This window comes from Notothenia rossii (assembly GCF_949606895.1).
Source record: "Notothenia rossii genome assembly, chromosome: 9".
Taxonomy (NCBI): Eukaryota; Metazoa; Chordata; class Actinopteri; order Perciformes; family Nototheniidae; genus Notothenia; species Notothenia rossii.
Genome location: NC_136907.1, coordinates 51,432,073 through 51,456,981, shown reverse-complemented (window position 1 = coordinate 51,456,981; position 24,909 = coordinate 51,432,073). Strand labels below are relative to the sequence as shown.

The window sequence follows — 24,909 nt, the reverse complement described above, 5'->3', positions numbered from 1 at the left end:
ACTATACATTGACGGGGAAGGGGGTAGCAATAAAGATAACACCATTAAACAGTTACACAACATAACAGAAATAATATCAATAGCAGCGTTCCGAGCAACCACCTTGGTAACAATGAAAACGTTCTATGGACGCAATTTCCTGAAGTAATCTTCGTAATAACTAGCAAACTAAAGATCATGTACATCCACTGCACACATAATCTGAAATAACAACTCATATTTCTCGCATCAAATGACATCAAAACGCATTTTAATGGCCAAACTAACTTTAAAATAGGCATTTTCCACCGAGAATAAAACGAAGTTCGGCCATGTTTTCTTTTTCTGCAGGGAGAAATTTGAAGATCACGTGACATAGACGCCAGCCATTGGAATGAATGGTGAAAAAAAACGGGGTTTGTCAAACAGAGCACAAGGTGTATCAATATCGATAGCAGCGTCCCTAGCAACAAGTAACAAGTAGTTAATAATAATAAAAGACATTAAGAAAAAGGCATTTTAAACAGTCATTAAAAAGCAACACAATCTACCTGCATTGCATTACTCTAAACGTGTAATAACGTGCTTTAACCAGTAGGTGGTTTGGGTTAAAAAGCTGTCAAGTTTACAGTGTTAACAAAATAAAATATACTGCTGTTTCTGGTTTAGTTTATGACGGATATATTTAGTTATTTTTTTGATATTTGTAACACAAAAGCGATGAAAAAACCCACAGCAACACAGAAAAGATGGTCTTAACACGACCCAGTGGTCTAGTAGTTCATAAAAAACAATAATATCAAAACAAAATATTACTACTAACTTTATTGTGAAATTCAAACTGAACGGTAAAAGAATAGTTTCCGGTCTATTCTGAGCCCCGATCTCTGTAGATAAATAAAAATAAAGAACTACGACAGATGTGTAATATATTTAATGCAGCCGAAACGTTTATTACAATGCATTCATGTGATGACTTTCAAAGAGTAAAGCAAGCACTGCTGAATAAAGTATGATTTTATCTTTTACGAAACGTTTTTTTTCATATGGAATGCAGTTGGAGGTCAACCAATCACAGAGCTTGAGAACTAATCACGGGGTTTGTCAAACAGAGCACATGGTGTAGTCTTAAACGATAGCCGGGGATTCTGGGTAGTGTAGTGTCTTCTGCCATCCTTTACTCCGAAAACATATTTGTTTCTCCGAATCGAAGGGGAAAAATACAAAAGCATCGCACACAATTTAAACCAATCAATGTTATGTAATTAACAAGGATAATCTGGTGTTTTTTAGTCGATGAGTAGTGCAGATATCACTGTAAAATCAATCGACAGTAAGGGGAATACTTACTTCCGGGTGTACAATTCTCCGTTATCCAATGGGAATGGACGCTCACATTGCCTTTAAGGGCAGCCGACACAAACGAATGCCGTGCTTCCATGAGCGTCAAATCCCGCCGCAGATGGGAATACATTGCAATCAGTTGAAAGCTATTTGCGTCCCTTTATGAAGCTGAAGGAGCCTAGGACCGTCACAACTGCACGCCACGGGACCCTGACCAAACGTCACTCCTGGACGATTATGGAGTGAGAGTGTGTTGCCACAGGAGTTTATTCTCCCGTTAGCTCCCGGTTAGCTCACACTGCAGCGGCCGCTCTAAAGTATTCACTGTCCGACTGTCACACAAGCAGCTGATACATATCCCCAGTTCCCCTTAAGTGAATGTTTGTCACGGCCCGTCTACACTACAGGCATAAAAAAATCTTGAAGCTGGGCGTGTCTGAAGCTTGGCGATTTTTTGCGAGCAACGCGACCAACAACCAATCACATGAATCTCCCGCCCCCGACATACAAAGCAATAGCAATGTTAAAACTAAGTAAACTGGATATAAACTCCCCAAACAGGCGAAAAACCTACCAGTTTCACCCACTGTCTGTGCCACCTCCCTCCATGCCTGGTTCCTCCGGTTTGTATCCCGGTAAATAGTTCTGGTCGTAAAGAACCGGGTGTTTTGCTACCGTAATATCTCGTTTGAAATATGAGGAAATGAACTCTCCCAAATGAAGCTCTCCCAGCTTGCACGCGGTTTGATTGGCTGCGCTTGCACTGGCGGGATTTGCATAAACGGGATTTGATTGGCTGATGCCAAGCATCGAGCCTCAAAAGTTGAACATTGTTCAACTTTTGATGCCGATAGATGCTCGTGATGCTTGCAAAGCCATGCCATGCTCCCCACAATGCAGTTCGGCGAGGATTAAAAATCTTCTACGTCACCCCATTCAAGTGAATGGGCGAAGCGTTGAAAGCATTTTTCGATGCCTGTAGTGTAGACGGGCCGTCAGTCTGAATTGACGCTGTTTGGCATCACAACGCTGTTATGAAAGTTTCTCTGGTATAAAATGGGTGATGTTAGCATATCAACCGAAGCTAAACTGACTACTTGCTATTGCTATCCTATTATGGCATAAACCGTTTTCTACAGGCACATTTTACCGGCGTATTTTTATTATGATTCTACTTGTGATAGTTGGACACGACAACCTTTGCAGCCCATGTATTGATTCCATCCGATAGCTGCTATAATACAAAACAAAACGTCTGCCTCTCTCCACATTGATCGCGATCGACCGGTCGATCGCGAGTGTGGTGCCGGTAGATCGCAGACCGTTAAAAAAAAAAGTAACAAAAGAAAGAAAAATTAAATTTAAATAATAATGTTTGAAAAATACGTTTTTAGATGTAAACCTATCATCCACCACCCCGTTAGCAGGTGCCACTTGATTGACGTATATTTGAGACACCTCAATAATATAATACATTAACCATGCTTTACGTGAACCTCATCATGACACAAGAGACAACGGCAGGACTGTAATTTCCCGTGTTCAGTGAACGCAACAGAGGCAACACACCAGACCAATCAGAGAGTTGCATGGAAATACACGTGTGCTTGTGTCATTCAAGCTCGGCTCTGTGTGTGTGTGGCGATAGCGCATTTAGTGTGATAGAGAGGGAGAGAGGGAGTGAGGGAGAGAGGGAGTGAGGGAGAGAGAGGGACCGGTGCTAGCGGGGAACGTGATGTTAGCATCTGGTTAGCTAGCTGCACTAACGGACATAAGGAGCTGTTTCCACAACAAGCTGGAGGAGAGTCCTCTCCTGTCAGACTGAGGGGCTCAGGTGAGCTAAAGGACTCTTGAGTGTTTAGAACGATTTTGTCACAGATTATTCAAAACATTATTTCCGCGGCACACCTGATCATTTTTATACAAACAATAAGAGAATAAATGAAAAACAGGTATGAAATAGCCTACTATATGGCAGTAAAACAAGAATACAGTTTAAAAGGGGAGTGATTTGTAAAATATCCATAAAGAAAAATAAAATCTGTTTACAGTTCTGTTTCATATGGGTGCTGAGAGAGGTATCCATAGACCTCTTCATGATGCTTTCAACTTCAATATTTAAAAAAAAATCTTCCCGGGGGAACATCCCCCCGGTCCCCCCTTGAGGAGGTGAGGTCCGCCCCCCAATAGCACTTTACCCCTGCCTGTATGCCGTGAGCTGATTATGGAGCCTTCATTGTAATTCAGATGCAATTAGCCTATAGAAAAGGCCTCAAATTGGAAGCATTGTCTGGGCCGTCTTTGTCACTCAATTCTGCAATAGGTAGATCTCGCCTTTCACCTATGCCGAGGTCGGTGATCTTGGACTTAAGAAGGTTGGTGACCACTGCTCTAGACCATAGACTGTATATATAAATGGACGTAGTGTCCGTGACGTCACCCATAGGATTCTGCAGAGTTGCTGAGAAGCCCTTAGTAGGCGGAGTCGGCCACTAACGGCTTGACAGCAACATCAGAGTCTAATCCCGCCTGCTCCAAATAAGGGCAAAGAGGCGGAGCAGAGGCGGGACCTGCTGCCTCCGAACTGGAAGTAAACAGAGCTAGCTCAGGCTAAGAAGCTAAGCTAACATGAAACACATGCATACCAAGTTACTTCTAACAGTGTAGTTCCCCTATATAAACGTTAAAGTCATAATCAAATGAGACAATCTGCAAGAGAATTAGCTAGGTTTTGTTATTCTTAATGCTTGTCATTCACACGTTAAGAAAAGACGGACTCTACCGCCCGGACATAACAGAGCCGCAGGGGGCTAGCTCCGGGACGCCGGCTGGAGCTAGCCCCCTGCGGCTCCGTTAGCTCCGGCGGCCACCACTGGGATAATTGGGTCCCCTATTAACATTTGTTCCCGTTTAGCATTATGGGCGTCTTAGCCATCGACTATAAAAGTGTTACTCAAGGCTGAATCATAAACTAAAATGTATATGTATGTATAAAGGGTTATGTCCTTAGCTGGCTAATAAGTAACAAGCTAAGCTACCAAGCACAAAAACACCTGCGAACGGGACATGTATAATATTATAATTTTAGACTTCTTGGAAGTTCTGTTAGTACATTCAAGCGCACAGCACAACATTTTAATTGTCTGGTGTTTGTAACAATATTCCCTGAAAGGCACAATCACCACGAACACGGCTAAAGCTAAAGGGTCAAGTACAGTAACTACAACTAACTAACGTTGTAGCCTCTATGGTTGTAACCTAGCAGAGTGGACAAGTTGCTGTTAGCTGACAGTGAGGCATGTACATGTCCATCAAAGTGACCACGCCCTAATTTATGCAACAGCTTTAAGGCTTAATATTAATTAAACAGATGAGTTGAGAAAAAATTCACCCTCCCCAATGAAGGGGGGGATCCAACTATACAGAGAATATGGTTTTTTGAACCACGATGTAAACATGTTTATTTCTGCTGTAAAGTTGGGCATTTTAACATGGGGGTCTATGGAAATTGCTCCCTTCTGCAGACTGCTCCTACTGGCCACTAGATGAACTGCAGTTTGAGGCACTTCCGTATTAGCGTCCCGGCTCTTCCCCAGAGTTTGTCGCTTGCTCTAGACCAGTGACCACCAACTGGCGGCCCGTGGGCTACATCCGGCCCGCAAGACATTCTCATCCGGCCCGCACGACGGGGGTGACTGTAGCGTTGGCGGAGTGGTTACTGCGTTCGCCCCCCACCCTTTTTTTACGTCTCGTGAGTAAGGTGCAGTACCAGAGTCCAATAGAGAGGCAGCAGCTGCGGGTCAGTAGACTGCGTACTGCGAAACCTTCCCTGCCTTGAAGAAGAAGTGATCCTTCGTTGTGAAGAGTCTGGTTAATGCGCTCGGCACCACAGCAGCAGCCCCGCTGCGACAGAGTCCAACAGAGAGGCTGGAGCTGCGGGACAGTAGCCTAGAAGCAGGGTTGGGTTGTAACGGAATATATGTAACGGCGTTACGTAATCAGAATACAAAAATCAAGTAGGCTAACTGTATTCAGCTGGCGTTACATTTGAAAAACGAGTAATCTGATTACAGTTACTTTCGTAAACCTGAAGTGAATACATTTTGGAATACTTATTGGAATTATTGGTGGAAAAGTTTCCTCACAAAATGTAATATTCATTACCGGCAGAACTGTGTGCACACTGCACAGCGCTGCAGCATGTCTGTGAGCGAGAGAGATGGTGTCTGTGGGGCCCCGCCCCCGCACGCAAATGAGAGAGAGATCTCTTTTAAAATATATTGAAAGTTAGAAACGGAGATGGTTAGATAAAATGTGCAAGATATAGTTTATGTAGCATTTATTTATTGTCGAAATTATGACATTTCATAACGGGATACAATCAAAGTGAATGGCCTGCTGCTGCTGAATGCATGGGGCAAGTGACTGGAAACAGTTTTAAAAGTTATTACATCGTTTCAGATAATAAATAATGATAATTCATTCTATTTAGGGGTGCCTTTCAAAGCACCCAAGGACACCTTTCAATTCATAACATATTCCAAGGAAAGGTTTTAAGACAGTACAAAGAATGCAGTCCGGGTGATGTTTTTTATGTGGGGTGCAGATGAGAGAGCTGTCCAGAATGACACCAAGATGTTGTGTTTGAGTTCTTGATAAGTCATTAAAACTGAAAAATAAGTGTCTCCTGTTCACCAAAACATACCCATCTGTTATGGAAAAATAAAGCATTCCAAAAGTATTCTAAAAGTGATCTGAATACGTTTTTAAGACACGTAACTGTAACTGTATTCTGATTATTTTCAAAAATTGCTGGCCCCCGAAAGTGTCTATTGGATACATTTTGGCCCTTGGACAAATGTAGTTGGTGATCCCTGTTCTAGACCGACAATTTTTTGGAGCTGGAAGTGAACCGGATTGTTCACACCGCCGCTGCGGTGTGAACAGGAAAAAACTGTACTTTTTAGGCTCCAGCTCCGAGCCGGAGCTGAAAACGCGTTGGTGTGAAAGGGGCACAAATGAACACTTGGCAAGTTCTCCAACTGTACGGGACAGGCTAAGGGGCAGGATATCTCTAAGCGGTTGACCAATCACAACAGAGCCGGCCAGCTAACCAATCAGACCAGACTGCTCTGGTTTGGGTGAAACGAGGTGCTGCAGCACAGGCACTATGAGAAAAATATTTCAAATTATTAAAAAGACGTAATGTAATTTAGAATATTATTTTGTATCAGACAGAGTTGTGTTAGAGTTCTATTTTGTTGCACAGTCTGTTTGGGTTAAGTCATGATAGTCCACACTGGATTTGCATCAACTGGAATGTGTCTGCTCTGCAGCCTCCTTCATTTAATAGACAGCCAGGTTCACTGTAGGACAGATTTTAACCTCTTAAGCCGCAAGCCTGTTTTTCAGACTCAAGTCTACATACCTGTCTCTTTGAAGCATCCGGTGACACATTCATTTGGGCTATTAGTCACTTTTGATCACAAAGGAAAAACATCTTCCCTTGCAATGTTTTTAATGACTGACCTGAGATCACTGATTTCCAAAGGACACACACAGACACATCATTATACTTCTAAAAGCGTCCAGTCACACAGTGTTCTGTGATTTATTTACTGTAATGTCGGACTCACCAAAGGTCTCTTTGACTGCTCCTTGTCAGTTGTTGCTGTTGATGTTTACTTTAGTCAAGCAGCATACAAATCCCAGTCAAGTCGGGAGGTAATGGCGCGGCAGGTGAGACTGCCGATGTGGCACTTGTGGAAATGAAATGAGAAACCATCCTCAGCTTTTGACAGGGATTACATTAAATGACACATGGCTGTATTCCCCCCTTTTGTACGTATACCGGAATCTCAATCACTTGCGGTTTTGGAGAGATGAAATGCACACTTTCACTTGAAAGAAGATGTATTAATCATTTCAATAGCATGTGATGGCTCGTATCCAGCAGCTCTGTGATCAAAAGGATTCTAATTTCTTACAGCTTTAATCATTAAGATTAACAAAAATGTAGAAATTAAGTTAGGGTATAAATAGAAGAGGATCAAAGTGTTGTGTTTTTGTTCTTTGTTTTGAAGTGGGATGCTTTCATGACCCCCCCTGGGTTTTTAATATCACCTACGCAAGTTTCATTTTATTTCCCCTGTGTGTTTTTTTGCCACTGTATTGTAATTGTTTCTTCCAACTAAGCCCACATTACTGCAATATAATGAAATAAAGTTGTTATCCTTGGCAGAGTACTCTTTAGAAGCACTGATGTGACAGAACTTCACACGCAGCTAAAACCCAACAAAGTTTAGCTTAAAATGTCCTACCCGTCCCTTTCAGCCTTTTGCTTAAGATGGCACTCTTGTAAGTGTTAGTGGATTTCAAGGACCTTTGGTGGCATTGAGTGCAGAAAGCCACAGACATTTTTCACAGCGAGTATCTCATTTCACGGTGAGTTTGTTCTGCGTGTTTTTTTTAGATAAAGCCTCTTGGCTGTTAGAGGCTGGAAAAGAAGTTGCAGTGACTCGGAGCTGGGGTCAGGAGGTGAGGACAGCATCATCGATCCCTCTCAGCTGGAACCCCGAGAGCTCTGAGAGTACATCTGAGGGGAGCGTGCAAGTGGGTGTGAGCATTTACAATATGGCTGTCTCTGTGTGAGTACTATGAGGAGTATGTGGCTGCAGCCTCACTTGTGGCCCCTCAAAATGAAGTGAAATCCCTTCTGGGGCGTTAGAACACAGTGGTGTATTTATGAGTCCTCAAACCAGGGAATGAGTTAGCATTTTGCCACTCCCAGTTCCCTTGTCTAGAAGTCAACAACTTCTTAAACGTGTTCATGGTTAGATGCACTGAAGAGATCTGTTGTTAACACAAACTTAATAGATTTTTACATTTTGTTCTATGACATAAAATAGGTCAGTAAATATCTCACTAGTAAATGTCCTAAACTTCTGTGTTATAAAAACAGCATTTGCTAACAAGTGGCTTAATTAAATAACTAAACGTCATCACACCTAACATTAGCCGCCTTGATCTTAGCAATGGTGATGCGTAGCCATGTACCAGTGATGTAGTTTGTTTATAGCCCGCATCTAACAGTGGTTGACTTAACAAAATTCAAGTGACTTAGTAAGATTTAGCTTCACCCCGGCGAACATTAACTGATTTTAGCTTAGCTGTGTTTGCATCATGTGACCGTCATGGAGCCAGTATGGCTTAAAGGTGGGGTAGGTAAGTTTTAGAAACCGGCTCGAGATACATTTTTTGTTATATTCCATGGAATGCTCTTAACATCCCGATAGCAATGAATATCTTAAGTGCTTTGACAAAAAATCCATAAAATAATGTCATCTGTGGAAGCCGTAGCGCTGTAAAAAGCACGATCAATCATCTGAGCCGGCCCGGCTAAAATAACTGGATGGCCTACCTGCCTGTCAGCCTTCCATCTGTGCACGAACTTATCTCGTGCCCTCATTGGTCATGGCGTTCCTGTGTGTTGGAGGAGGGGCTCTGTAAGGAAGTGGCAGATTTTTTCCGGTTGTGTATTTTCTAATTCTAGCGCACTCGAGCTGGTGTCTCCAAAATTACTTACCCCACCTTTAATGTTAGCTTTTTACTTCTGGCAATAGCAATTACGTTCCAAATATTAGAAAAAGTGGTGATGTGGAGATTATCCTGTTGAACAAAACAATTTAAGAGTAATAAACATGTGTTTGCCAAATAATATGATTTTAAAAATATGTAATCACTGCACCACTCTATTAGAACAGAGGGATGTGACACAGATTTTCAAGAGCAAGTGAGGCAACAGTTGAACTTTGAAATAACTACCCTGAAGGAATCACAATTGCACTTATCACAGCACTATCACACCCTATTGACAAGATCTCTCTCTGTATCAGGTAATCTCCTGTCTGAGCTCATTAAGGTTACACTGTTCTGTGTCAACATATTTCAGTGTCTCGCCTCTAAGCACCATATCTGGTGAAAAACCCATTTACTGATACCTCATTAAGACTAAAGCAAACAGCAAGTGCTAAAATACCAGCAGTGGAACTCATCTGCATTCCAAATGTGCAATACAAATTAGAGATACGCGGGCACAAGGCGTGAGTCCCCATGCTTCACTTCGCTAAATTAAAGATTTATTTGATATACACACACACATTACACCCCGTCTAACAAAAATGCATGACACACAAACACGAGCCGCACTCGCATTTTGTCTGCAACTTCAAAAGAAACCCATCAACATTTTGTATAGCCGTGGAAGATGCACGATCAATATTGAAAGAGGTGGAGCGCAAAACTACGAGAAAGAAATGCGATTCAGAGGAGGGATGTTTTTGTTTTTTAACGCTTTTTATTTTTGCTGCTCTATTGACAGTTTCAGCTTTGGTGTGGAAGGAATCTGTGACTCGCATCTGAGTATTGATCAGAGCTGTAATCATTTGGGTTTCATATCATGAGAGTTCTCATCTCATTATTTATTTTGTCTGAAGATACTCGGAGGCATCAGATCTGAATGCAGACACCGGTTCTGGGTTATTGTTACAAAAACTCTTGTTATGACTGGTCTTTATGAGTTGTAGAAGTTCCAGCAAAGATTGATTTTTCCCTTAAACTTCTCTGTTGGTTTCAATCAAATAACGGCTTGAGGCCCAGAGAGGTGAAATACTGTAATGTTATAGTTTACAAAAAAATACAAAAAACAACCTTGGCAACTACTGAACTAAACTGCAAATTGAACTCAAAAGATTAAATGGGTTACAGGATACCTGACTCTTTGACAAAAAAACTTAACGACACTTAGAAATAAATGCTTGTAACCATTTCTATGCATGTCTGTAGTTCACTATGGTGTACAATGACTTACAATGTGATTGTAGCTCTGTATTTTTATAGTTTTAAGAACTCCTAAAGATTCATAATGCTTTAAATACAGTAGTCTAACTCTATATATCATAATACTCATAATGGCTGGTCACTAACTGACATGTACCTGTTGCAAAGTTAATAGTGCATTATGAGTCTCATAGTTGTGATACATTTTAATATTTGTGTAATGTATTAAATCACTGTTATAACTATATGTTTTACAAATTTGGCACAAACGTACACTTATCCAAAGGGAACAACTGATTCGGCTTTTGGGGTCAAAGGTCACAGCAACCTCACATGTCTTCGAATTTCTAATTTTCCCTCATTCAACATCTCAAGAGCGCCTCGAAGAAATGACTTTGAATTTGGCAGAAAACAACCATTTGGACTGAATGAACTGAATAGGATTTGGTGGTCAAATGCCAAGGTTTGCCAATAATTCAGTGAGATCATTTTGAAAAGTGCAACTTAACTGGTGGATGAATGTGAACAACTTTCATCTGCATATAAACACTGTTCACTGTTGATAGAAACGCTGCCTGAACAGTCGGGAAGCCATCGATAGAAACGTTGTTATCAGATGTATCCAAGGTGCAGCCATGTTTATTTCAAGCACAATAACTACACTCAAGATATTCCGTGTAACTGCTATTCAGATTACCCATACAACAGTGCGAGAATAATTGTAGTTAATCCTGTGAAAGGCTTATGGTAGATGAATGTGAGCAACCTTCATCTGCATACAAACATGAGTCATTTCCACTGATTAGGAGCCATTGCATATTTGAGCCTTGTAAACATTTACGGTTTGACATCTTCATTGTGTGGCAGGCAGCATCAAGGTCCACAAGTCTTCATAGGTGCAGCAAATCCTTTCAGCATGAACCGCTTCAAGCAAGGCCGATGCACTCAGGTTCTTTTCTTTGCCAAACTTTTCTAGTTTTAGAAAAAGTTATCTCTCATTCCCTGTTGATAATCTCAGCAAAGACATGTCTGTTTCCTTACATGCAAACGCTACAGCTTACAGTGATTGTGATTAACAAAGCATGAGGAAATGAGTTTGAAATTGAATGGAATATAATTCAGACAAAAAATAATAATTTTCACGAGGATAAAAACCCTTTTCTCCCTTTCAAAGAGATATATTTTGACCAACGGCATTTAAACCTATTAAACAGCAACAAATGGTGTTCAAACATTAATTACATGTTTTCAACGCTGAATCAAATGGCATACGTGATGAATACCCCTTGTATAAATGATCATGGCTTTGTTGCCCGAAGGCCGAAAGAGCTGTTTTCACCTTGAAAAACATCTTGTTCGATTTTCATGTTTGTTTATTTTGGAGCAAACTGACACCTCGACTGTCCTTTGTAATTCATTATGAATCCATAGCCTGAAGGGATGAAAAATAAGTAGCTGCAAATAATTTATTTAAAGCACAAGAAAATCCCATCTCTGTTTTGGCTCAGTGCTAGCAACAAAGGCGGAGATAACGACCTGATGGCACCGATTATAAAGCATGTGCAGTACAGAGGGGAGAGCGGAGCTCAGACAGAATCCCGTCTTCAGATCAATGTCAAACATCTCTCTGTGTCATTCTTACAAATGACAATAACTTGGCCATTACAACCCTTCACATCATATAATTTAGCTTTTTTTTTTTCATCAAGTACGGGGGTTACAAAGAACATTTAGTCCATAATTGACTATTAGGATAAAGAATGTGAAAGCATCCAATTAGGTCTGACTCTTGCAATTTGCATTTATTATTTATTAGATCGTAAATGCAGCTCGTGTACAATTTTAATGACTGCGTAAGTCAGCTCTTCATGTGACTTGTGTTCTGTGGCAAAGGAAAAAGCACACTTTTAATGTGATTGATTTCAAAGTTTCACCTTTCGTTTGTCTATTGTTGATTTTATAGCTTTAGAGGCTTGGAAACTATTTAGTTCATAGTACCTTATGTTCAGCACTGAGATCTCATAATGACTTTAATGTTCTGAGTGCAACTTGGAAGGATTATTATAGTTATAAATGGTTGAAGTGCCTTGAAAATACACAATGAAGGATGCCTGGGTAACCTTTGGTTTGTTCAGTGAGTTTGTCATAAATGAAGTCACATAGAAAATGTGTTTTTCTCCTCCAACTGAGAGAATGATCTACTGATGATCACTGATGTTTGAGTGATTTCTCAAAGATTCAGAAAGGTTCTGGTTTCCATTTTGAGTCTGTGTTGTGCCAATCATGTGTAAGGCTTTGGTTGAATGCAGGTAAACAGTTGGTGAAGAGAAAAAAGAGGCAGAGCGCATTGGCCGAAGCTCATTTTCAGAACTTACTGGAAGAAATCGGACAACAATTTAGCTTTAATAAGCTTAACAAAAAGCCCCCTCAAAACGCTTCGACATACTACAAGTAATTCACCCTGTCACACCTCATTCAAACAGAGCAGCGCAACTTGATCCAGGAAACTAACGAATCAGAGGGATGAAACAGGGGGTTACGTATTGTAACCCTAGTTATATAAGCACAGGCTCTACCTCTTAACCATACTATACGAGCATTCACCTACTGAGATATCTATAAACGTAGCCGACCCCTCGGGGTGGGCCACCTACTGGACTCTTTGGGTACAGTGGGTGGAGCCCTGATGCATAAATGCCCTGTTGTCCAACAACATCGACCCATCATACTGCCTCTGACCGGCTTTTGGTTAACAGCCACTGCACCGCAACTTCTTCTCCTCCGGTTGCGACCATGGAGAAGTCGGGGCCGCAGTTTACTTGGCTGGTAGAGCACATTCAGACACGCTTACCTCGTGAAGAGTGTGCATGGAAAATAGTGAGGAAGGCTCTCCCCATGCATGCAATTTTGCCTCCTTGTCCCCAATGTGCTTGTGTGCAAACGTGTCCACCCCGAAGGGCCAGGGAGAACCAGGGGCCCGCCTCTTGACATGAGGCCGGCCGCCCTGTTCTCCAGTCCCGGAATGTGGGGGGCCTTCAGAGATAAAAACATTCTCTGAGGCCCTCAACCACAGGTTCTCCGCTGCGCTAAACAAGGCAGCAGAGCTGTGGTGCGTTTGTCGCTCCTCACCAGCATATGTTTGCCCTGTAGTAAGGGTTTGCAGTGCTGTAGGAGCAGTACTACTGCCCATAGCTCTAGAACAGGGGTCGGCAACAGGCGGACCGCGGTCCGGATCCGGACCCAGACGCCGACCTATACGGACAAGGACCTATAATCAATACATTAATAGGGGATTTCAATTTTGACGGGGTGATTTTATTGTAACCGCCGCCAACAGGGGGCGAAAGAGACGAGTGAGCGATACAGGGAGAGAAACACAGAAGAAGAGACGAGATGAGAGCGCGGCAGAGAGAAGCGGAGAGGAAAGTGAGTAAAGAGAATAATTAGCGACACAGGAAGAGAAGCGGAGAGGAGATTGAACAGGCGTGTTAGCGGCAGAGAGGAAAGACAAATAATTACACATGGCGCTCTCCAAGAAAAGGAAAGTGGACAGTGAGAACAGAGCTTTTAACCCTGAGTGGACTCATTTAGCGTTTTTCTACAGAGGTCATTGAACGCACCGCGGTACGCTCTCGTGGCTCTGTCATAATGCCGTCTCTTTGAAACGGACATTATGGGGAAATGTGGAATCTCTCTTGTGGAGAGAGATGACTCTGGAATCTCTCTTGTGGAGAGAGATGACCTTTTTTAAAGAGCCGGCCCTTTAAAAAAAAATGGTTTAACGTCATAATTTAAGTTGCACTGACGGCCGATAGAGGGCGACAGTGGCCGCTAATGCAGTTGTGTGGTTCTTATCTGTCAAATAATCACACACAAAGAAGAAAAAAGACCGGCCAGCCACACGAAGGCCCATTCCCAAACCGCCCCCTACACCCTACCCCTAAACCCTAACCCTCCGTTTCCGCGTTCACGCGGAGGGTCCGCCATATTGAGGGCTGTTCCAAACCAACGAGTGTGGAGCAATGTGGAGGGGGAGTGGGCTATCAAGCCCTCAAACAGCGAGTCTGCAGCAAGCCCCCAGGAAGTGCGCCGGAGTCTGATGAAAATATTCGTTGTGGCCAAACGGCGGTACTACACTTCTGTTTGGTTGCTGGTCCCGGAAACACTTTTTCCCATTGACTTACATTGGGGAAGAGTGGTCTGTAACTCGTTGGATAATTTTTTTAAAACTAAATAAACTACCCAGTATGAACGTTTGTATAGCCCTTATTAAAAACATTCGTTATGAACGCGCATCTAACCCACGGGACCGCGCCGCCCGGCACGTTCATGTGACATGTTCAGTACTACATGAGTTTGTCTTTACCCATGGATGCACAATAACAACGGACCATATCGCCTTACTGCCATCGCACGGAGCTGTAATAATGGATATATTGCACATGTTTGCTGAAATTCATCATTTGTAAAATATTATACTACATGGGCTGTATGATGTAAACCTTGTACCTTAAATGTTGTATTAAATAAAGTTAATATTACCGACGTAGATTAACGTTCCTGTAGCTTCTTATTGCACTTGCAATATACCATAAAAAGAGTTGAACGTAGCTGTTTGCTATTAGGCCGACTATATATTAAGTCGTCATATTTATATTATATCAATAAAGATATGTGTCAAAGCTCTAATCAAATTAACAGTTGTATTAATTATAATTGTATATATATATGTATATTGCCTGTGTTGTATATGTATACACACAAATGAACAACCTTGTGTTGTATTGTAGTTGTATTGTAGTGTTTATTTTAGTGTTGTTTTATTCTTATCCACATTTTGATTTCAGAGCACAGGACAGGAGAATGCTGGGCACAACATCACGCTCAACAGTGAAGCTGGCAATGCTGAACAAAACCAGTTATAATATTTATTCCGCTGAAAAAGTGAAAGCTTTACGAAAATGTAATTAAAAATACATAAGCATTTCAGGTAGAAATTAGCATTTTATATAGAAATTCACAAATATAAGAAATGAAACCTAAAAGAGATGTTAACAAATGTATACCTCTGATGGCTGGCATAGTAGAACTAGGTCAGGGGTCTGCAACCGTTTTGACCAAAAGAGCCATTTTGCTCCTTTTTCCCCAAAAATTTTTTGTCTGGAGCCACAAAACATATTTCATAGCTCATAAAGTTGTATTTATTGTTATGTCAGACAAAAACTACAGGTTTTTTTGCATTTATTAGGCTATTTACAACATTATATAAAACTGTTAACCTCTAATAAGAAACAAAGAACTCCTATAAGGAGAATTAAAAAATAATACACAGGCCTACCTTCAAATAAATTAAACACAGCGCTTGGGGAGTCCTCTGCACATTTGAAGGAAAAAAAAATATTAAAATGGGCCCACTTTGAAATAAATAAAACACATAGCTGCACCCTAAAAAGAGTTAAAGGTAGGGTAGGTAAGAATGGAGAAACCAGCTTGAGTGCGCTAGAATTTGAAAGTACACAACCGGAAAAAATATGCCTCTTCCTTCAGACTTTCTTACTTGTCCCTCCTCCAACATACACGAACGCGCATCATCAATGAGGCCACGAGATAAGTTTGTGCACAGATCGAAGGCTGACAGGCCATCCAGTTATTTTAGCCGGGCCGGCTAAAATGATTGGTCGTGCTTATTACAGCGCTACGGCTTCCAGAGATTAATTTTAGTATGTATTTATTGTCAAAGCATTTAATATATTCATTGCTATCGGGACGTTAAGAGCATTCAATGGAATATAACAATAAGTGTTTTCTGAAATAAATGACATACCCCATTGAATTATGACTGAAGATCGTCAGCTGTCTTCCTCTCCCGTGTTGTTCCTCGATGCGTAAAGGCTGCAGCACCTTTGACAACTTCTCTCTACATATCAAACATACCGGTAAACCAGCATCGTTTGCTTTGAAAGCATATAACTCTGTCCACACAGAAATAAATCCTGTGTTCCTCCGGTACTTTTCTTTGATTTATCCATAGTTTGCTCATCGAGCCGGGGGTCAGGCTATTCGCCTCCAAGAAAAGGCGCTCGCGCGGGACCGTAGCGGGATGTGACGCATATTTTAGTTGATCTAATTCAAACCATTTTGTTTTTTATTTATGTGTCACAGTATCACCTCAAAATACAAGATATGAAACATTTTCAACCATGCAACAAAATATAAATAGTCCTACAAATACTTTTATTTCCTTCTTATTTTTGTCTAAACTCAAGGGAGCCAGAGCAGAGGGTTTAAAGGGCCGCATGCGAAACACTCAAGGTTGCCGACCCCTGAACTAGATGAACAAAATTGTGAAAAAAATGTTAATACAATTTATATAGATTAAAAGGTAATATAATATTGATTTCAATTATTCTATTAAAAAATTCACCAAACATTATCAACAGGAAAGCCCTCTGAAGGCATGTTATGGTTTGAAAAAAGTTGAGGATGGGATCCAGACAGTTCAATCAGGAGAGACTTCATTTTGTTTAAAGAACATTTATTGACACATGTCATATGATAAATGTTAAGTCTTTGGCGATTAGACCCCGATCCTGAAATCGTATATCTAAGAGGGCAAAAGCAGCCGTGAATATATAGGGCCCCCCGGGGTCTAGACACTGGTGATAAAGCTGAAGATCTGGATTTGATGAGGAGATGGGATGAAGAGGAGGTGTGATGAGGTCTTTGGATTAGCTCTCCTGGTACTGGATATGATGAAAGGAGGTGGATGGGGAGGAGGCGGGCGGCAACATGAACACCTGGAATCACAGCTGACTGCAGGAGAGAGGTGAACCATTTTAAAAATTGTAATAATGTCAGCAAGACATGAACATATATAACCACTATCATTCAATTCTGTAATTGCAGGTTTGTTAGCATGATATTTCAAAAATAAATGGCCTGTCTTAGTTTAAAGCCCACTCACCACGTCAAGGTGCAGGCCACGAATGAGGACACAACAACGATCACAAATAGTACATACACACGAGACAAAACTTACATACATATAAATAACTTACATATAAAATGTTTGGGTAGTTATTTTAATACATTGAATACAATGAATACATTTAACACATTGAATACATTTAACACATTGAATACATTGAATACTTTGAATACATTTAATATATTTAACACATTGAATACATTTAACACATTGAATACTTTGAATACATTGAATACATTGAATACTTTGAATACATTTAACACATTGAATATGCTGCTATATGCTGCTATATGTTGCTTGGATATCACTAGATCCTGATGTCAGCGTAATATAAAAGTACGTAACGATTGATGTGTAACTTAGCATAATTTACTAGCTAGCCGCTAGCTGCTAACTGCCGCCTCGTTAATATAAATCCAGTACCATGCTGTCATGAACGTGCGGTGCTGTTACGTGTACGCAAAACGTGCTTGATGTGAACGAGCCTTTTGGGCGGCATGGTTAAAGTTGCGCATGCTCTATGACCGCACATACGGGTACTTCTCAGGCATGCCGGGTAATCTGTGACGTTACGCTCTCTCAAAAGTTGGGCCATTTTGTCATAATGCGCCGTCTATGAGACCCTTTTACAGCCGACGTCATCAAAAAGTTGCGCGCGCATGTGGGCAACGGAAGTGGTGTTGTTTTCAAGCAGTTCTGAATGACAAAGACGAGGTAGCAACTGGTTAGCAAGCATTTACAAACTGTACCCAGCATCAACATGTCTGGTTGTTGCGTATACGGTTGTACGAATCGCTATTCCACCGGCGGACTAAAGTTTTATAGGATTCCGAGAGGACCACGACCATTTCAGAGCAACCGGCGGCGTCTGTGGCTGCAGGCGATTAAACGTGTGGACTGGAATGAGGACATAATCAAAAATGCTCGCGTCTGCAGCGCCCACTTTATATCAGGTAATGAGGTTATCTAGCCTACTCTTTGATTTTACGGGAGAGCCTTGTTTACATTAGTGATTGTCTGTATGATGTAGAACAGGGCTATTCAACTACACATTCAGTTGGGCCAGATTTTATAACTACAAAATTCAGCTGGGCCAAACATTCAGCGGCCTGTAAAAAGCGGGTAGTGACACATTTTAAACAAACACATATTACTGCGGTGAAAAACATGCAATTTTTATTCATTGTTCATCTAACAAAGGTATGTCAAAAAGTGCATAAAAACACAACAAATTAGCATTAATTTAACAGAATCTGAAAAAAAAAGTGCACAGTTGTAGCATTACATTTTTTTGCTTTAGAAGTCAAATATTCAGGTTATTTTTTTTTAACCAGGCACATCACAAAGTGCATTTACTGAATACAATAATAGCAGTCTTAATACATTTCCTGACATACAAAAAAACCAGCTAAAGAGCTCCAATGCAACACAAAGAGGTAGTACTGTAGCAATACTATTTTTTCAGTTTTCAAGTAATAACAAAAATAATCATACGTTTTGGTCACATTTGACCCAGACACATTACAAAGTGCTTTTAAATTACTACAGAAAGAACTGTCAAGTTACCCTTCAATGCAAAAACCCATAACAAGGGATACGGGTAACTATATGAATAAATACCACACTACACGTCTACGATAGTAAACTAGGTGCTTACTATCACCTCATTTGTGATTTGTCATCGCTGACTTTCTCAAAGGGAGAAGGGACATTTTTTGTTTTGAACAAAAGCAGTGAATTTTGGCTCATAGGATGTCAATGCAATCCTAAGACATTGGTGAAGAGTGCTGTCAGTCAGGGAGCAGCGAGTTCTACTTTTGATTGAGTTCGTGTGAAAAGCTTGATTCACATTTGTATGTTGATCCAAACATACTGAGCACACAGATCGCTACTTTCTGAACGTTAGGGAACTGCTGTTTTTTGACATCACTCCAAAACTTTGCTGCCCCGTTAGTGCGCTGCATGTCCATAAGTTCAAGTGTATATTTCCCCTTGTCGATGCAGGGGACCACTTCCTTTGCTCTGGTTGATACGTCCCCCTCTATTGCAACAGTGAAGGGGTCTCTGGCAAAGCCCATCACCTCTGTGGGCAGAGCAAGTCCATCCAATCGACCGGCAAAGTTCTCTTTCAACCTCGCAATGAAATCTGTCATCACATCCGTGATTTGTGCCGGAGATGTGATGTGTTTGGGGCGCGTCGGAAAATGCAGCATCCAACCCGTGCTCAAGTCGGTCGCGAAAAGGTCCAGCTTGACTTGGATCTGCTCCACAATATCAATGACCGTTTTGTCTCTGTTTACGCTTCAGAGTTGAGAGAGACATGTTTTAGAGTTGCTATCATAGGACCACCGTTACTAGCACCACCAGATGCACTTTCAAAAAACGTGCTGCGTTGTGGTTTGGTGGTTTCTATGCAACGCGGAGTGTTGCGTTCATGGTCTGTACTAGTGTAGGAATTTGGCTACGGGAGGCTGGGCCACTCGGGAGTTGGTTCTGGGCCGCATCTGGCCCGCGGGCCGCCAGTTGAATAGGCCTGATGTAGAATAATAATCAAATGCATCTAAAGTTTGATAAGCTGGCGTTAGATTTGCCTAGTAGCTTGCTAGGCTAAACAAACGTGTTTGTTTTATTTTTGCAGGCAAGGCATCATTGGACTCTAGTAGTCCTGATTGTGTGCCATCTGTGTTCATGTACACAAAACAAAGCCAGAACCCAAATGCAAAGATGGACAGGTAAGATTAGAGTTGACATCCTCTCAGTCGAGCATAAGCTTTGGTGCCTACAGATGCTGTTCTGAGATATGGATTAGTCTAACTATGAATTTCTGCTGTTACTGTAGGTACCATAGGAAAAGGAGGAGAGCTGACACTGCAGCAAATCAATGTGTTACTTCTGAAACTCCAGAACAAGAATGCAGCATGGATCCAGAACAAGAATGCAGCATGGATCATTGTCCTGGTATGAATATATGAATATATCATCTTACAATTAACTGATTGATTGTCAGGGTTCCCACCCTCACTGAAAGAGTCAATGTGCTCCTAGTGTGTGTGTGCTCCTGCCAGGCCCACTGCTCCAATTGCTATGTATTTCTGTGTGTGACGTGTCCACTGGCCCCTGGATGGGTCAAATGCAGAGGAAAAATCTCCCCCTGGGATCGATAATGTATCTTCTCTTCTGTCATGGAAAAGTTTTGAAAATTAATTGGTAAAAATGTGTGAGAACCCCTGAATTGTGAACTTGTTTGCATTGGTTGCAGCACATGCTAATTTTTCACTTTTCTATATTAAAGCTGAAGAGGATATCCCAGTTCCAAAGAGAGAGTACGATGATCTGAACCTGAGATACAGTCAACTTCAGGAAGAATATGTCAACCTGCGACAGGAGTTTGACACACTACGAGCAGAAAATGTAAAGCTGAAAGAAGAGCTGCAAAAATCTACATTCTCCTACACCACTGTTAAGTGCAATATTGGACAATTGATTTTTCTCACAGGACTGACCTCTATGGTCTTTGAGTGGCTGATTACAAAAATGATGGGCAGCGTAGAAAGAATTCACAACAAACTTACAGTAGAGGACCACCTATTGATTATATTGATGAAATTAAGGTTGGGCCTATGTAATACTGACTTGGCTTATAGATTTCAGGTATCAAAAACCACCTTATCAAATATTTTGCGGAGCTGGGTCCCTGCTATGGCCTTGGTCCTCAAGCCACTCATTAAATGGCCAAGTAAGGGTGCAGTACTTAAAAATATGCCAAAAATATTCAAGCGCAACTTTAGAAGATGCCGGTGCATAATAGATTGCACAGAAATGTTTATAGCTAGACCCAGTAATCTGACTTCCAGGGCCCAGACATGGTCAAACTATAAACACAACAACACCATTAAATATTTGATCGGCATCACTCCAGCTGGTGCAATTTCCTTTCTGTCTCCTGGGTGGGGTGGACGGGTTTCAGACAAGCAGATCACTAAGGAGTCAGGTTTGCTCAAACTTTTGGAGCCTAGGGATGAGGTTTTAGCAGACAGAGGATTTCTAATCAGAGATGAGCTTGCGGCCTATGGTGCAACCCTTCGTATCCCTCATTTCACAAAAGGAAAGAAGCAGCTTTCTGCACAGGAAGTGGACACATCTAGACAACTTTCTCGTGTGAGGATCCATGTAGAGCGAGTTATTGGTCGGTGGAAAAACTTTTAAGATTTTACAAACATTTATTCCTTTGTCGCAGGTTGACATACTAGATCAGGGGTTCCCAACCTTTTTCACCCAGGGCCCCCCCAAATGACTCCTGTTGGAATTTGCGACCCCCCCAAAACTTTGAAACTTTAATTATCGCTGTTGCCGATCTGTCCCCCTGCCCGATCTGTACTGTGCATGTGCGAGATGGTCTGCCATACTGGACAACTCCGTACGGCAACCCAACTAGGACACTTGACACAGTGGCGTTTGGCAAAGCACAAAAAGAAAATGGATTTAACTTCTGTTTGGCAGTTATCATACTGAATAAATATTTACTGTGAATGTATGCAAAAATGTATGGCATATAGCTGTCTAACAGAAGTTAAATCTATGTCTCACTTATTCTGACAATGTACTTAACCCCAAATAAAAGAACCCAATAAAAAGAGTTGTTAAATAATGGTGAAGTCACGTTGTCATAACAATAATTCATCTCTCCCGTTTTTTTTGTGTTCTTTTTCTGCTTTGCCAAACGCCACTGTGTGAAGTGTCCTATTACAGTTGCCGTATATGTAGTTGTCCAGTATGGCGGACCATCTCGCACATGCGAAGTACAGATCGGGCAGGGGGGCAATCGGGTAGTTACAGCCGTGCCTGGTAACAGCGGTTACCCCCCCCACACACACACACGGACACACACACACACACACACACACACACGGCAACAGCGGTAATTAAAGTTTAAAAGTCTCAAAAATGCTACAACTACTGTCACAAACTGGATGAATGTGAAGTATTTCATTAAAGGAGGATGAAAGCGTAATTAAGGAGCACTATTGGAGTGACTTTGTTGGTTATTGGACTCAGGATTAATGAATTTGGATGCCCGCTGTATCAAGAAATTAAAGGACGGCGCAAGTGGAAACAATTCACAAAGGGATTCAACTGTTTAAAACACATGCTCAAAGTAAACCGGATTTTGGCGATGTGTTTATGTGGATTAAAAAATCGTAAATAATCTACAAAATGGAGGAGACCGATCTGATCGGAGCAACTGTGACAAATAATCCAACTGAAACCGACACTTTACGCGCAGAAGAAACATTTATATTAAAGAAAAAATGATACATTTCTGTCTTTGTATGCTTTTATTAGCTACTAACTTGCAAATGTATGCATCATATTTATTTCAAATGTCGAAGAACAGGACACTTCAAAAGAATATACTATGTCTCATAAATAAATGGTAATATAGTTGCATAGGCCTGTATAAAACAAAAATGAAAAACTGGCATATTAAGCAGGTAAATCAAATGCTTGTCTGCCATGGAACAGGTAGCAGAGAGAAGACGAGGTTCAAGTTGGTTCATTAATGTGAACCTTGGGCTTGCACGCCCGCAGCCAGGGATGGAATGTCCGGTGTAATGTGAGTGACAGCCAGTCTAAAGTCGTTGTGAACGTCCAGTGTGTTACGTGCTTTTGTTTTGATGGCAACAAGTGCGCTGAAGGCTGTTTCTGATAGATATGTCGTACTGAATGGGAGTATAATCCTGGTCGTGGCATGCAGTGGGATCTTTGGAGCAAGGCTTGGTCCTTTGAGAATCCCAAACTTTTTAAATCCTTTTTCCTGGAAGTATTTCTTTGACAGCGAGTCAGCTTGGATGTCGGTGAGCTCATCTTCGCAATCCAGGTTCAGTCCCGGCGTCAAGAGGGGGCGTGAGGGGGCGTCGCACCCTCACGCGGACTGTCCGCCCCCTCAATCAAAATAGTATTTTTTTTATTTATTTTTTATTGTTTTTAGTTTTATTACAACAGTTTATGATGTGTTAAAAACAACAGAAAACTCCACTGACAAACCAAAATGAACAGCATGGGTAAATAAAAAAACAGCTTTGCAATTTACGCAGTTTACGTCAGGAGACGTAAATTGACGGTCACTGACGGTCAGTGCGTCATCCCGCCATAAAACAAAAACAAACGAAGCAACCTAGCAGCTATTTTAATTCAAGCGGACATTCAGAATATTTTATACAGTCTATGGACAGAATGGATATTCGCAAATGGCTGAAAAAGCCAGAAACAACCACACCGTCGGCGGCATCCCCGCCGCCTGGCAGCAGGAGCACCGGAGAGGACGAGGAACACCTGCCGAGGGAGGAGCCGCGGGTTCAGCCTCGCAGTGAGGAGAGTGAGCCGGGTTCACTGGGACCGGAGAGCCCGCCGTCGCACTCACAGCATGGTTTACCAGAGGACCTCGGAGTTGACAAGCCAGCTCAGGTTCATCTCAGGCAGTTTCCAAAGAAGCAACAGCATAATAATGACTGTAAACGGTCATTTTCGGCTAATTGGTACAACGAGAGAGACTGGCTTGAATATTCGCAGCAAGAAGATGCAGCCTTTTGTTTTCCCTGCAGGAAATTTGGAGGGAGTGACTCCGTTTTCACAAGAACTGGGTATACTAATTGGAAGCATGCTAATGATAAGGCAAAGGGATTTAGCAGGCACAGTAACAGCAAAGAGCATCAAGCATGCAATGTTAGCTGGAAAGAGAAGGAAATGCGATGCAACACAGGCAGTGAAATTTCAACCATGGTTAACTCTCATCAGCTTGCGCGAAACCGCCTGTATGTGTCTGCAATTGTTGACATAATTGAATTTCTTGTCTCAAACGAACTGCCACTGAGGGGTGAAGTGGATTCAGTCAATAGCAGAGATGAACTGGGAAGCGGACTGTTTCTCTCACTGTTTGATTACACGCTGAGGCAAAACCAAGAGCTTGCAAAGGCTTTCAGTACAATTCCAAAAAACGCAACTTACACATCACATGATATTCAAAATCACATCATTGAACTGATGAGCACGATCGTAACAGAGCAAATTGTTAAAGATGTCGGGGAGTCATGGTTTACACTCAAGGTGGATGGAACTAAAGACCCGACAGGCAGTGAAAATGTATCTATAGTTGTGCGTTATATGGACAAGGACTACAAAATGCAAGAGAGGCTGTTATCAATGCAGACAACGGACAAATGTGATGCCCAGTCACTCACTAATGTTGTGCTTGATGAACTGTCAAATGCTGGCCTTGACGCAAACAAAATTCTTAGTCAGTGTTATGACGGAGCCAGCGTCATGTCGGGACGAGAGGGAGGCATGCAGAAGCTTATTCAAAATAAGTTAAACAGAGAAGTGCCTTACATCCATTGTTTCAACCACCAATTGCATTTGGTGATCGTGCATGCTATTTCCTCAGAGAGTGCAGTTGGGGATTTTTTTGAAGTGTGCAATTCCCTTTATAAATTTATGAAAAAGCCCACTGTAGCCGCACAGTACAAAGGAGAGAAGCTTAAAAGGCTGTTAGAGCAGCGATGGACCGGACACCTTGACACGGTGTCTGTGGTGCTGAAGTCACACACTGCACTGGTGGACTTCCTGAAAGAGATCGGAACCATGGGAGCAAGTGCTGATGTGAAAATTGAATCTGTTGGACTTCACAAGGCCATTACAGAACGGAGCTTCACATTTCTCACCGGTGTGATGCACAAAGTATTGGGGCTGATGGACCCAGCCAA

At 41.7% G+C, this 24,909-nt stretch overlaps 1 protein-coding gene across 1 annotated transcript; it reads left to right on the top strand.

Annotated features, from left to right (window-relative positions):
- The first annotated feature begins 17,778 nt into the window (after window positions 1-17,778).
- Window positions 17,779-22,997, top strand: LOC307019029 (uncharacterized protein). The gene is made up of 4 exons (XM_079649636.1): window positions 17,779-18,102; window positions 19,788-19,881; window positions 19,989-20,107; window positions 20,442-22,997. Exons 1-4 carry the CDS (start codon window positions 17,910-17,912, stop codon window positions 21,353-21,355), a joined length of 1,320 nt encoding a protein of 439 aa, XP_079505762.1. The 5' UTR covers window positions 17,779-17,909; the 3' UTR covers window positions 21,356-22,997.
- Window positions 22,998-24,909: the final 1,912 nt, after the last annotated feature.